The sequence below is a fragment of the Terrapene carolina genome, unplaced genomic scaffold (genome assembly GCF_002925995.2).
Source record: "Terrapene carolina triunguis isolate 2854851 unplaced genomic scaffold, T_m_triunguis-2.0 Scaffold234, whole genome shotgun sequence".
NCBI lineage: Eukaryota > Metazoa > Chordata > Testudines > Emydidae > Terrapene > Terrapene triunguis.
The window spans coordinates 7,339,731-7,352,769 of NW_020664585.1; the positions used below are offsets into that span (position 1 = coordinate 7,339,731).

Here is a 13,039-nt window from a genome sequence, read left to right on the forward strand (position 1 = left end):
TCAAATTACAAATACAGTCTTCAGACAAAATATTTTTGTTGCTCCAGCTTTTAGTATGATACAGATGAGTCTGGCATTTATTAAAAAAATAAATCTACTTCATGCCTCATCAAAAGTCTCTGCAAGCAATCTAGTTTCTTAAGATTGAAGGAAAGGGAGTTTATGGGGACTTTGTCAGGTGTTTACATGTGATCAGCAGAAAAATCTAAGCGGAAACACAGCTGAATATAAATATGGTATTGTATTAGATGATCTAATTCTCTCTTTAGGAAAGTGACAGAAAGCTCATCATTTGAACCATTTAGAACTCCAGAAGTAGATATTGAGACAGTCACAAGATATGATCCAAATACAATCCTAAATTAAAGCATTACATAATTATTTCCATGAAGATGTCCATTTATTGTTAAGTATTTGTGATTAAAAATGTATGATGTGCAATGTTAATAAATGGATCATTACAAAGAATGTAATTTAATAATGCTCGCATATAAAAAGCCAACAAATATTTGATAAGCCTATCAGTTAAATCCAAGAGTAGACTTGGCATGTCTGACTTGCATACAATTAACACTTAGGGCCAAATCCTCCAAAGATACATGAGTAACTTTACTCATGAGACGTCAGTGGGACTGCTTCCATAGCATGAAGTTACACAAGCCTTTATATGCATACAGGATTTTGTATCTGTACATAAGAACATAAGAATGGCCGTACTGGGTTAGACCAAAGGTCCATCCAGCCCAGTATCCTGTCTACCGACAGTGGCCAATGCCAGGTGCCCCAGAGGGAGTGAACCTAACAGGTAATGATCAAGTGATCTCTCTCCTGCCATCCATCTCCACCCTCTGACAAACAGAGGCTAGGGACACCATTCCTTACCCATCCTGGCTAATAGCCATTAACAGACTTAAGCACCAAAGGTTTTATTACATAAGTTTAATACAAGTACCACTGAAATATGAATTCTCTATGGAGATAAACGTTAGACACGATACATAGTTGCCTTATTTGCTACCAAATTCTTGCCTGGACAGCATGCCCTCTCAAGTGATTATTGGTAGATAATATGGACAACCCTGTATAACTCCTGGCAGTTTTAAATGCTTTTCTTTCTTAAGTGGGCATCACTGTGTTTAAGATTTTATCAGCAGAAAAGTTACTTTAAGTAGCACATGAGAGGATTTTATTTTTTTCCCTGTTCATGGACTCTTAGCTGGGGTAGGCTGCCTGAAAGCACATATCATTACACAGAGCCAAATACTGCAACTCTTATTCAAGCAGTACTCCCACCAAAGTCCATGAGAGTTTTGCCTCTAAAGACTCATTTGATCCTTAATGCATTGAAATAAGATAATAAAAGGAGCAATATATAATGAGCGCGCTCTGGTAACGTGTCACTGGTTGACAATATACAGCAGTATAAGGGAAAGCACATGTATTTTAAAATAAAACCAACTGAATTTTTAAAATGCCCTCTTGGAAGCATGAAAAATATGGGTGAAACCCTGTCTCTGTTGAAGTCAATAGCATAACTCCCAGTGACTTCAATAGCGTTAGGATTCCACTCACTCTTCTTTTATTAATTGTCCTTTTACAGTTGTCACACATCCAATTCATCTGAAGTTAACTTGTCTGCTTTTATTTATTTCCTTATTTATAATCAAATGGGTCAAATATGTGAGCACAGGCATTTTACCACCACCGTTCTTAGTGATTAAATGCATATGTTTATGTAAACCACACAATGGAGTGATATGAAATGTTTATCAACATGAGTTTGGGGTGGCTGCATTATTCACGAATGCTAGCATCACAAATGAGTTTTGCAAGTCATTCCAAACAAGTGTCAAACCTTTATATCACACCATATGACTTCTCATTCTGTATATGCCACGTTGTCCAACTCTTCAGGATTTGGAGGGAGAGAAAAAAAATGACCTTAAAATCATGTCATTGTACTTTCAGGTCCAATATTTCATGATGAATCACAAACCGGTAGAAGTGATGTGTCCCATTGTAAAGAGTTTGTTAGCTCCAATAGTGTAAAGCTTACTACCTGTGATAGGTTCAAAATCCAGTATCTCCAAGCTATGACTTTTCTCCTACTAAGGGTTGCATGTCCTGCAGCCCAAACCAGTGTAATTAATTTTGGAGGAAAAGTTATACCTCACTATATTTGTTTTGTTGGTTTTAAAGTGACAGCTCTTTGGGGAGACAGATTAGTGGGCAGAGTACAGATGAGGGAAGGATGAACTTTGTCACAAGATTCTGCAATTTGTCACATAGATATCACTACCATTCTGTGTGGTGTGCATATATGACTAGGGAGAAGTCATGTGACCATCACATATACACTCTTGGTCAAACAGTGTCAGACCTAAACAACCTAATAGTGCCCCTTTAAAATATATCATGCAAGTGTGCTAGTCTGAAGGTTATGCTAAAATGAGGAGAGAACTCCTGAAACCAATGAATCTTCCAACTAGAAAGTTAGAAGGATAAACAAGGGAATTGTTGGTTTTCCTATACATACAATTTATTAAACATTGTGATAGTCAAGGAATGAAATATAAACATCTGAAAAAGTATTTTTTTCATATTTAAATATTGTACAGAGTACTACTTCAAGAGCAACAGTTTCCTTCAAAGAACTGCTTTTCACACCTTTCTGAACAGTTGTGTAAATCTGAAGTATTAAGTCAACACTTAAAAGTCAGTTTTCTCTTTCAGAGAACTTGCCATTGGCTATGGATTTAAAAACATCTCTTGGAGGATAGATGGACACTGCCAGGTTGCATAGGCCTATAATGTAGGTTGTTTAAAATTAAATTAAATAATTGGTGAGCAGATTAACAAAAACCTAATGGACCAAATTCATACCTGGTATAACCAGGTAAAATTGCATTGACTTCAAGAGAGCTACATCAATATATCAATCACCAAATTCATACCTATTATAAATCAATCTCAACATTTTCATGTGGTTTACAAAAACACGTTATTGGGGGCATTTAAACATTTTTCTGCAGTACTGGGAACCAAAACCCAATAACATTAAATTAGCACACAACTAACCAGAAAGTGAAAATGACTACTCCATTTTTAGTTGTCTAAGATGAATGAAATACAAAATGTCAACCAACAGCATAAATGGTAAGTAAACTAGATTTTTTTAAAAACTTTCTCCCTACTAATAAGCTACTAGTAACAGGAGAAGAAAAAAAAATATATATGATTTTTATTTTGACAGTGCCCCTCTACAACCCCCAGATTTTTCAAGCAATCTAGCATTTAAAGAAGAAATGCAATTATCTGTATGGAATTTAGCTTACTGTGACTGTGGCTAAGTATTTTATATACAATAATGACAATTATTTCTTAAAGTAATAATGTGGAAATGCATGAGACTGGCTTCCTCTAGCCATTTATTCAAGTTATAGTTTTGATATTTAAAAAAACAAACAAACAAACAAAAAACACACCACACAAATACTCAGAGAAGGATTCCTTATTTAGGCATATTTTACAACCACGCTATTTTCTCTCTTCTTTTGGTATATACACTCTTTACTCATCCACTTGGTCTTGAAAATATTCATCTAAAGTAGCAGGTTTATCTTCTTCATTTTCCTGCCACAAAATAAACAAAGTAAATATTAGTTCCATTTTTCTCTATGGCTACATCTATTCTATGACATTTTTATTGCAACAGAAATCACAACATTCCATAAAACAGGTAACAAGGAATGCCAAGAAGCAATCTGGTTTCTACAGTCCTCTTAGATACTATAGATCCAAGGATTAGAGTGTAACAAATCTGAATCCAGGCATTCTGTATATTTAAAGAGTACTGAACAACTGAATTTCAAAATGGAATAAGAGGGGCGGATATTTATTTCTTCAGGATTCATGAATATCTGAATAATAATAAAACTAAGTATGGCTTTGATCTGAATGTAATGCTTGTGTCTCATTAGAGTCTATATTTTAGATACTAATTCTATAGCTTGAACAAAAGGTATGGGCTTGATGCAGAAATTGTTGGGTGGGATCCTTTGGCCAGTGTCATGGAAGAAGTCAAACTAGAAGATCCCAAGGGTCACTTCTGGCCTTAAAATCTATGATTCCATTAATTTTGAAACCTAGTTTGATGAGTAATGCAGCCCACAGAATGCATTTTTCAAACTTGCAGAACTATGCCAAGAGAACTTTTCCATACCCGTCCATTTTCATTACAGAGGTTAAATGTCACCGTTAATTCATAAACTAAACTCTGCCCTGCTCAGTGCTGAAAATGCCGGCCAGCTCCTCTTCTGCTGCACAAATCCTTCTTGGCAGTGTCAGTGCCCATGTTTCAAAGTAACACCAACACCCTCTTAAACTCAATGAATTACATTTAATTTATTGGGTTTTTTTTTTTTAAACTTTACATTTTAAAAGACAAAAGTGCTTTACCTTTGGTTCTTTAAATTCTAGATCTTCCCCATACTGAATGGCAAAGTCTATGTGCTGCAGCACAATATTTATGCTTTCTTCATCAGAGTGATCATAAGGTAAAAATCGAACCATGCTGTAGTCATCAATCTGGAGGAAGGTTTTCAAAAGTATGGCTCTTAGAGGATGTGATAAATAAATAATAAAGAACACTCAATACTTCAAACACCAAGCATTAATCCACACCAACTCTAACAAGACAGGGACGCTAACAGATCAGTTGCTTTACCGATGAGGAAAGCAAGATAAAAGGCCACATAGCAAACCAGTGACAGAGTCAAGATTAGAATTCCAGAGCTCCTGGCTGCCTGTCCTCTGTTCAGTTCACTACACTACACCGCTTACACATCAGGATCACTTAGATGTTATCTTGACTATATGCCTAACTTACGAGGTAGTCACTGGATGCTGGACTGAAACTCTAGGCTAAAAAATCCAATTTGTCAGCATTTACATTCACGAGTCTGAGAATTCTCTAGGGTCAGTGGTCCCCAAAGTGGGGTCCCCGGAACTTTGGGGGTTCACCATGCATTATGCGGGGGTCAGTCCCTAGAGCTAAGGCTGGAATGCACTGAAATAGCATTCTGGCACTTTTGCTGCCTGGAGGATGCCATTTTGTTCTCAATATAGCATCCTCTGCACAGTGTAACCTCCCATGCACCTTGTGAGAGAGGTCACGCTTGCAGGAGTGTTCCGGGAGCACTGGAAATGGAAGGGGTTGAGGACATTTAGTGTCGGATGCTAAAGGAGTCCTTGATGGAAAAAAGTTTGGGAACCACTGCTCTAGTTCCCAGCAATACTAGTAAATCAGTTGTATCAAAACATCATTTTTGAGAAAGATATAAATATTCTAGATACTATACAAATAAGCATGTGCAGAAAAATTAACCCTGATACTGTAATATTTGTAAATTATAAAGGATTGAATTTCAAAAAGTATATTAGGATAAAACACCAACACATCACTTACCAATCCACATATAGCTTTAGTCAGTTTCTTGAACACTGTGCTTTTTATTATATTTGCAGAATCTTCGATCACAGAATACATATCCGGATCTAAATACCTGAAAAAAGTATTTGTCAACATTAGAAAAACATCCATCAAGGCTTTGAATAATGCATGGTACCTTCAAATCATTGCCACCATTGCTTGTGGTTTTGTACTTTTAATTAATTAATTTTAGAAGGGAACATATTTGCAAATGCTATTTAAAAAATAGAGTTTTCTTACATGTATAAACATCATGGTTTATAAGATTATGATTTCTAGTACCAAACTCACTAAAGTTTTAATTTTCTACTTATAGTTTAAATTAATATTTAAAACATTTTTGGAGAGATTAGGGGGGAAATGTAGATCTTGGTATTTGCATATAAAGAAAAGGGACTATATTTTCACTAAAAAGAACAAGGAGTACTTGTGGCACCTTAGATACTAACAAATTTATTTGGGCATAAGCTTTCGTGGGCTAAAGCCCACTTCATCTGATGCATGCAGTAGAAAATACAGTAGGAAGATATAGATATATAGATACACACACACACACACACACAACATGAAAAAACAGGTGTTGCCATACCAACTCTAAGGGGAATAGTCAATTAAGGTGGGATATTATTAGCAGGAGAAAAAAAAAGTTTATAGTGATAATCAGGATGGCCCATTTCAAACAGTTGTCAAGAAGGTGTGAGTAACAGTAGGGGGAAAATTAGCATGGAGAAATAGTTTTTACTTTGTGTAATGACCCATCCACTTCCAGTCTTTATTCAAGCCTAATTTAATGATGTCCAGTTTGCAAATTAATTCCAGTTCTGCAGTTTCTTGCTGGAGTCTGTTTTTGGAGTTTTTTTGTTGAAGAATTGCGACTTTTAGGACTATAATTGATATAATGAAGCAGGAGGACCTCTAATTTAGGATTTGAACTATGTAGGCAAAATCCTCTGTAAATGGATTCAGAAGGCTCTTATAGTTCTCCAAGACAATTCTCTACCCATGTGTATACATGCATACATGCAGAAGATCATCTGACAAAGTTAGTTGCAAATTATCAGAGGCTACATGGTAAATGTCTCAACAATGTAACAATTCCATCTGGCTTCCTCTCCCCAGAAGTTGTCCCCAGAGATTCCATTTTCACTTTGGGAGGACATTAGATTGAATTTGTCCTGAATCTTGCCTCAAGGTGTCAAAACACAGAATACATATTTTTCAAAACTTACTTTTCAATTTCCTTTTTAGCTTTCTTGCTCAACAAATCCATTTTGGTCATGATGTTGATCTGTGGAATCTCTAACAAGATCATTGCACTGAGGGCTGCCAAGACACCGGAAATAAACTGACAAAATAAGAAAAATTATTCAGTTAAATACAGACACACAAATATACAGCAATAACTTAAGAGTTTTTAAAAGGTACCTAGTAATAATCATTGCAGTAAATATACTACTGCTGCATCGCAACAATGCACTACATTTCATGATACAAGGAAGCAGGTAGTGATGGTGCCCTCATATAGCTATGGTGTCACAACAAAACTGTAACAAACCCACCTTCCCTAGGTCTAGAATCTTTGAAATAGATAATAAATGATGAGTGCAGTTAGTTAAATAGTTAATAAATGATGCTCTAAATGTTATTTATTTTAAAAAGGGCAAGCTCCTTTGTCAAGCACTTTAAATACCTTCTGGCTGAACATCTTACAAGTGCAGAATGTAAGTGGTATCCGGGAGGTCAGACTAGATGACCATAATGGTCCCTTCTGACCTTTAAGTCTATGAGACTTGAAAAATATAGCAGACACCTTCTAGCCAGGATAAAAAGACTCTTACTCCTCTAAGCCCTACACATAAAGTGACTACAATATACTCTCTCTTTTTCTTCCCTAGGATAGATCATACTGTGTTTCTTCTTTTTCTTCTCTTTTCCTACACCCATTAGCCCTCTTTTCCTGCTTTGTATTCTTAGCCTCCTTCTCTGTACTTTGGCTACATCTACACTATAAGCTAGGGATGTGATTTCCTTGCTCACATACACACGCTGACGCTAGCTCTCATCAAGCTAGCTTGACTATGAACAGAGACACAGCTGAAGTGTGCCAAGTTTAAACCCACCTAAAATGGGTGAGTATGTACTCAGCACGGCTCAGCCGTGTCTCCGCTGCTGCTACCTGTGCTACTGAGGTTACACTGCTATTTATCCTTGCGCTAACTTGGTGAGAGCTAGCACGAGTATGTGTACATGAGCAGGGGAATCACATCCCTAGCTTGTAGCATAGAGATAGCCTGTGTCTCTATTCCCCACCCTCACTTCCCCCCTGTTCTGTACTATACTTTTCTAATTACCCCATCTGCCTTTTCCACCCAACCCTATGCATCTCCACACAACTCACCCCTATACCCTCATTTATAGGAACTGGATATTTTACCAGAAGGGCAAAATTAGCGACAGATAGATATGAAACATAGGAGGAAACAACAGAGCAATGTCCAAGAGCATTGCCAGGTCAGAAGCCAACCCACTCCTGGGGAGTTGATTCCTATCTCAGTGTGTCCCTGGACCTTACTTCCAGAGCCTCATTTTTCCAAGTGCCAATTTTCCTCATTTTACAGGTGAAGTGAGTGACACAGGGTCACACTGCAAGCAGTATGAGATCTGGGAAAAAGACCCAGAATGCCTGACTCCTACTTCCCACCCACCCCCTCTCTCTAACCATTAGGTCATAAACAATATTCAAGTTTACGGAAATGTAACAATGGAGAGTTCCAGATAGGTAAAAACCATTATGATTGCTTTTGAATACAGTTATTCACTTCCCCAGATTAATTGTCCTTCTGTAAATTATAAACTTCATTGTTACAATCGATTTAAAACTGATACCTTAAAAGATTCCACCATAAACTGAGAATCAACAAGAAAAACTCCACAGACACGGAATTCCCACTGCTGCAGCTGCTCCACCAGGTGTTTCATCACTGGCAAATGAGTATAGAGTTCAATCTGACCTAGGATACATACATAATTAAGATGCAGGAATGTAAAACTAATGCAGAGACAGTGCCAGCATGCTAGTTCATAATCAAATATCATTATAACAGATAGGCATGGGATATTGCTATTAAAATTAGTGAAATCTAGCACAGAATGGGTGATCTTTCTTTTTAGATAATTCTACTTGCTCTTGGATAGATTTATACAAAAATAATAAGTGACTTTTTGGCACTGAACCGTACAAAAAGATTTTATCTGCAAATTATCACTACAAGCAAAAAACATCTAAGAGTTACACATCAGATAAGAAAAAATTAGGACACCAGAGTACAGAAGTTTGTTTACCTGGGCAATCAAAGAGTATATAGTCATCCTCCACATGTCCAAGAGAATCCTCAAGCCAGTCAAAGTTTTTGGCAAAGTATTCCATGCAGAATACTAAACCACCATTGGGACCAAACCTTAAGGAGTCATCTTCCATAACATCATCCACTTCAATTAATTCTCGAATGTCTAGAATAAAAGATGTTGTGTGTGTTTGTTTTTTCAACACTGGGTACATAAATTCCAGAGGTAAATTCCTACAACAAATTTAATTCTCAAAACGAACACAACCAATTAAATTTGTTTCGGGTGCTATACCAGCTCCCCCATCCCCACAAGCCTTTTGCCAATTTTTGTGATTTTACAGTCACAAATTCCTATTTTTTTTAAAAGCATTTTTCTTTTCCCCTTTGCCATGTGAAAAAAAACCTCAAACAAACAATAAGATGCACTCACTGAATATACAGGGGAAACAATGAAGCTGACTATTTCTAAGAAGTTTGTTAAATAGTGCTGCAGATTCAGGAAGAGTATTTTTGTAGGTCCTACTAATACTGCCTCCAAATGCCTAAAATATATATGTATTGCTCCTTGACTTAGGTTTTAAAAAAATAAAAAAAATCAGATTTAGAATCTGGAGAGTGCTGTCAATCAAACCAGAACAGCTTGGATATCCAGACAGGTTAAATTTAGGTAACTAAATTTGGAAGTGTCTTATTAAAAGGTAAGAAAACTCAATGTTCAAGACAGATTCATCCTGAGTAAGAATTGTTATATTCTTTACCTGTTTTCAGCAGTTCTGAGAGTACAGGAAATTAAGAAAGAGTGATCCCAAGCACAACTCACCAGCCATCAGAGGATAATTGAAGTATTCTGCTGCAGGGTCTAGGTTAACAACTTGCACAGAGCGGTTTATGGCTGCACAATGCTGGACCATAGTGGAACAGTAAGTGCTCTGCAATTTAAATAGAAACCTTAGTACACAGCTGAAAGTACCTAAAAGGTGTTGCAATTTTACAGCTGAAAGGAGAGGCAACCGTCTAACAGTCAAAGCAAGGGGCTGGGAATCAGAAGAACTCCCAGGTTCCATTCCTAACTCTGCCTGACTTGCTGCATATGTTGGAAAGTTACTTCCCCTCTATGCCTCAGTCTTCCTGACTGTGAAATGGGGATAACACCACCTCTGTACAGGACCTTCCAATCCTCAAATGAAAGGAGTGATGCAAGTGCAATGCAAAGGGTTATTTGTAGGTTACTTAAAAGGACTAGTTTCTCTGAAGAGTCACCACCTCTTTACATCATTTCAAATTGCAACAATCTCCAACAATGGCACATGGCAACTTCCACGGAATAGCTTTTAGGCTGGGGCTGCAGCTACCTGCGCCCATAGACCCTCATAACCCCTCCAGTTACCCTATGCACCCCAATACCCCCATAACCCCAATTACTCCCATACCCCTCAGTCACTCCAATCTCCTGTTGCCCCTAATTACCCCAATGCCCCTCAATTACCCCCATTACCCAAACCCCGTTACCCCCAATTACCCCGACTACCCGTAACCCCCACACTCCCCAGTTACACCCCCAAATACCCCACCAGTATAAGGCAGGGAGGGGCCGGTCTCACCTTCCCACTGCCCGCCGGGCCCATGACCAGCTGAGCGAAGCGAGGCATGGCTGCCTGCTCCGTTCCCCCAACCCAGCGCAACACAGAGACAGCGACCGAGCGGCAGGAACTGACTCCTCCGCGATCCCGTAGCGTGGCGGACACACTCTATACACACACACGCAGTTCCTCGGATACGGAGACTCGCAGGGCTCAAGCTTCCTGTAGGGGCTGAATCGCGCTGCTCAGCCCAGGTCGCCCCTGCTGAACGGATACCTTTGCTGGCAGAGCGGGGTAGTTTGGTGAAATAGACAAGGTCCTTACGGCTGTTGGCAGAGCCAGCCTTAGCTTCTGGGAGCTCCTGGGTCCCCGGCCTGTGCTCAGCCCAGTGGGTCACAGGTTTGTTCAGCAAATGCCAGTGTAAACTGACTGCACAGCACTGTGTGCGAGACTGTACATCCCCTGACGGGGAGTCATTGAACACCTAGAGCCAAGGGCCGCCCCCGTGGGATAGAGACCAGGGGATTTCGCCAGGTTCCTCCTATCAGTACATCACTAAGTGGTGCCAGTAACTGTGTTATATTAGCGGGGGGATTTGAATGTAGAGAATGGGCCAAATCCCATGGGCTGAGTCTCATTGGCTTCAGCGGGACTGCTCATGCGAGTTAGGCGAGCAGGATTTGGCTCAGTGTTTTGCCTTGCTCTGATGAGTTTCTGATACATCCTTTGGACAGCTCTCCATACATGTCTTATATATACAGACTTGGGACCCAATCCCACAAGCTTTTACTCATCTAAGTAGTTTGTACAATGAGGCAATTTGCCTGAATAAGGAATATTCATGTGAGTAAAGATTTATAAGATCAGCCCCCCTAAAATAGACACCTTGATTAGGAAGATCCTTATAACCTCCTTTGTTCCCATTGACAATTCTGCTGGGAGCTGGGTCTGCCATCTACCACCCTCCGTTTAGCTCACATGGGCACTCGCAATCTAGTACCCTCAAGTGTTCTTATCTCAAAGAGTCTGCTGCATGGATTATACGGAGATCAGTCTTTCTTGCTGGGGACCCTGAGCATATTTAAAGAAGATTAAAAAGAAGTTTGCTTTCACTGAAGCTGTAGCCTCCAGTGCATCCAAGTGCAGCTTGCACGAGCACAGCAACCAGGTGAAGTTGCCATAAGATGCTGTAGTACAGGAGGTGAGGGACCTGAGCTGCTTTGCATTTCTTGCATAGGAAGATGGTATGCTTCTGCAAAACAAAAACATAGAACAGGATTGCATATTTATCAAGAGAATTTGTTGATCTTCCAAAAAGAAATTATTTCTCTTTTAATGGAGATGTCAGTGGACCACATACAAAAATCTAATTATTTATTCAGTTTACATGTTAGTATGTCTGTTGTAATAACGCATTTTAAGCAATAATCACGAATTGCTTATGCCTGTAATTGTTTAGAGAAAGGGTATCTGTTATTTCTCAAAATTCCTGTAACTGACTGAATAGCCCTCATGGTATTGGGTTTTACATGAGAGCTGCAGCATCGTACATGAAAATTTAAAAAATAAATATTGTAATAAACTGCGTAATGTGGATGTATATCCTTTGCCAGATAGAACTGGAATTGCTCAATTGTGTGTCATAGGCCCTATATTACTCATAGCTAATGGAGATCCTGTCTTTAGCTTCATCTGCAAGGTCTTTTGCTTTTGGAGCAGCGGAATCTGGGTTCTATCCCTGCTGCTGCCAAGAAGTTCCAAATGGCCATAGTGTGCAGCATATTCACAGTTTTGGTGGCAAAGTATTTGTAACAATAGTTCATAATCAAAATTAATTAACAATATTTGGTACAAGAATTTAGAAGTTAGAAAGTGAGAGATTGTAACTGTTTTATTGAAATACAAATGGGGAAAAAAACAACCTTCAGTCCCACCAAGACTCTTTAACTTCTTTTAACTTTCTAAGCCCCAAATGAGGGAGTTGGCCCCTAGCTCAATGAGTAAACTGTGTATCTGAACCATATTATATGTGTTTGATTTATGGACCAATCCTGAAAGCCCACTGCACTAGGAACTCCCACTGAAGTCAATGGGACTTCCTGACATAGATAGCTTGGAGGATCAGCCCCTCAGCTTATAAGCTCTATGGAGCAGGGATCATATTTTTCTCTTGGTACAATTATTATACTTTGAGGACCAGATCCTCAGCTGGTGTTAATCAGAGTTGCTCAATTGCAGTCTATAGAACTACATGGATTTACACCTGCTTACATCTGGCCCTACATGTTTATTGTACCAGGCTCATTTTCACATCTAGTGGGCAGAAGTTTCACGGTCATCAAGAATGCTATGGCTGTGACTCCTGAGGGCGTTTCTGAACTTTGGGCGAATCAGGCAAATGGAAATGGGGAAAGTAGAAAACAGCAAGCACCACAGTCAATGTGACTTTTATATCTGTTCTACCTTTTATATTCTTATCAAACTACCAGGAATTAAAATGCTGTTATTTATGTTTCTATTTCTAACATCAGCTGGGTATACTGTTACAAGGTACTGAAGTGTACTGATAAGTGCTACACATTGAACAGATGATCAGCATCATTAAGGGTCAGATTGTGAAC

General features: G+C 38.8%; 1 protein-coding gene across 1 annotated transcript; it reads right to left on the reverse strand.

The window, feature by feature from the left end:
* Positions 1-3,410: 3,410 nt before the first annotated feature.
* GPN3 (GPN-loop GTPase 3) lies at positions 3,411-10,521 on the reverse strand. Its single transcript, XM_024196174.2, has 8 exons — positions 10,440-10,521; positions 9,659-9,767; positions 8,834-9,001; positions 8,378-8,502; positions 6,721-6,836; positions 5,468-5,564; positions 4,459-4,587; positions 3,411-3,633 (listed from the first exon to the last, which is right to left on the reverse strand). Exons 1-8 carry the CDS (start codon positions 10,485-10,487, stop codon positions 3,571-3,573), a joined length of 855 nt encoding a protein of 284 aa, XP_024051942.1. The 5' UTR covers positions 10,488-10,521; the 3' UTR covers positions 3,411-3,570.
* Positions 10,522-13,039: the final 2,518 nt, after the last annotated feature.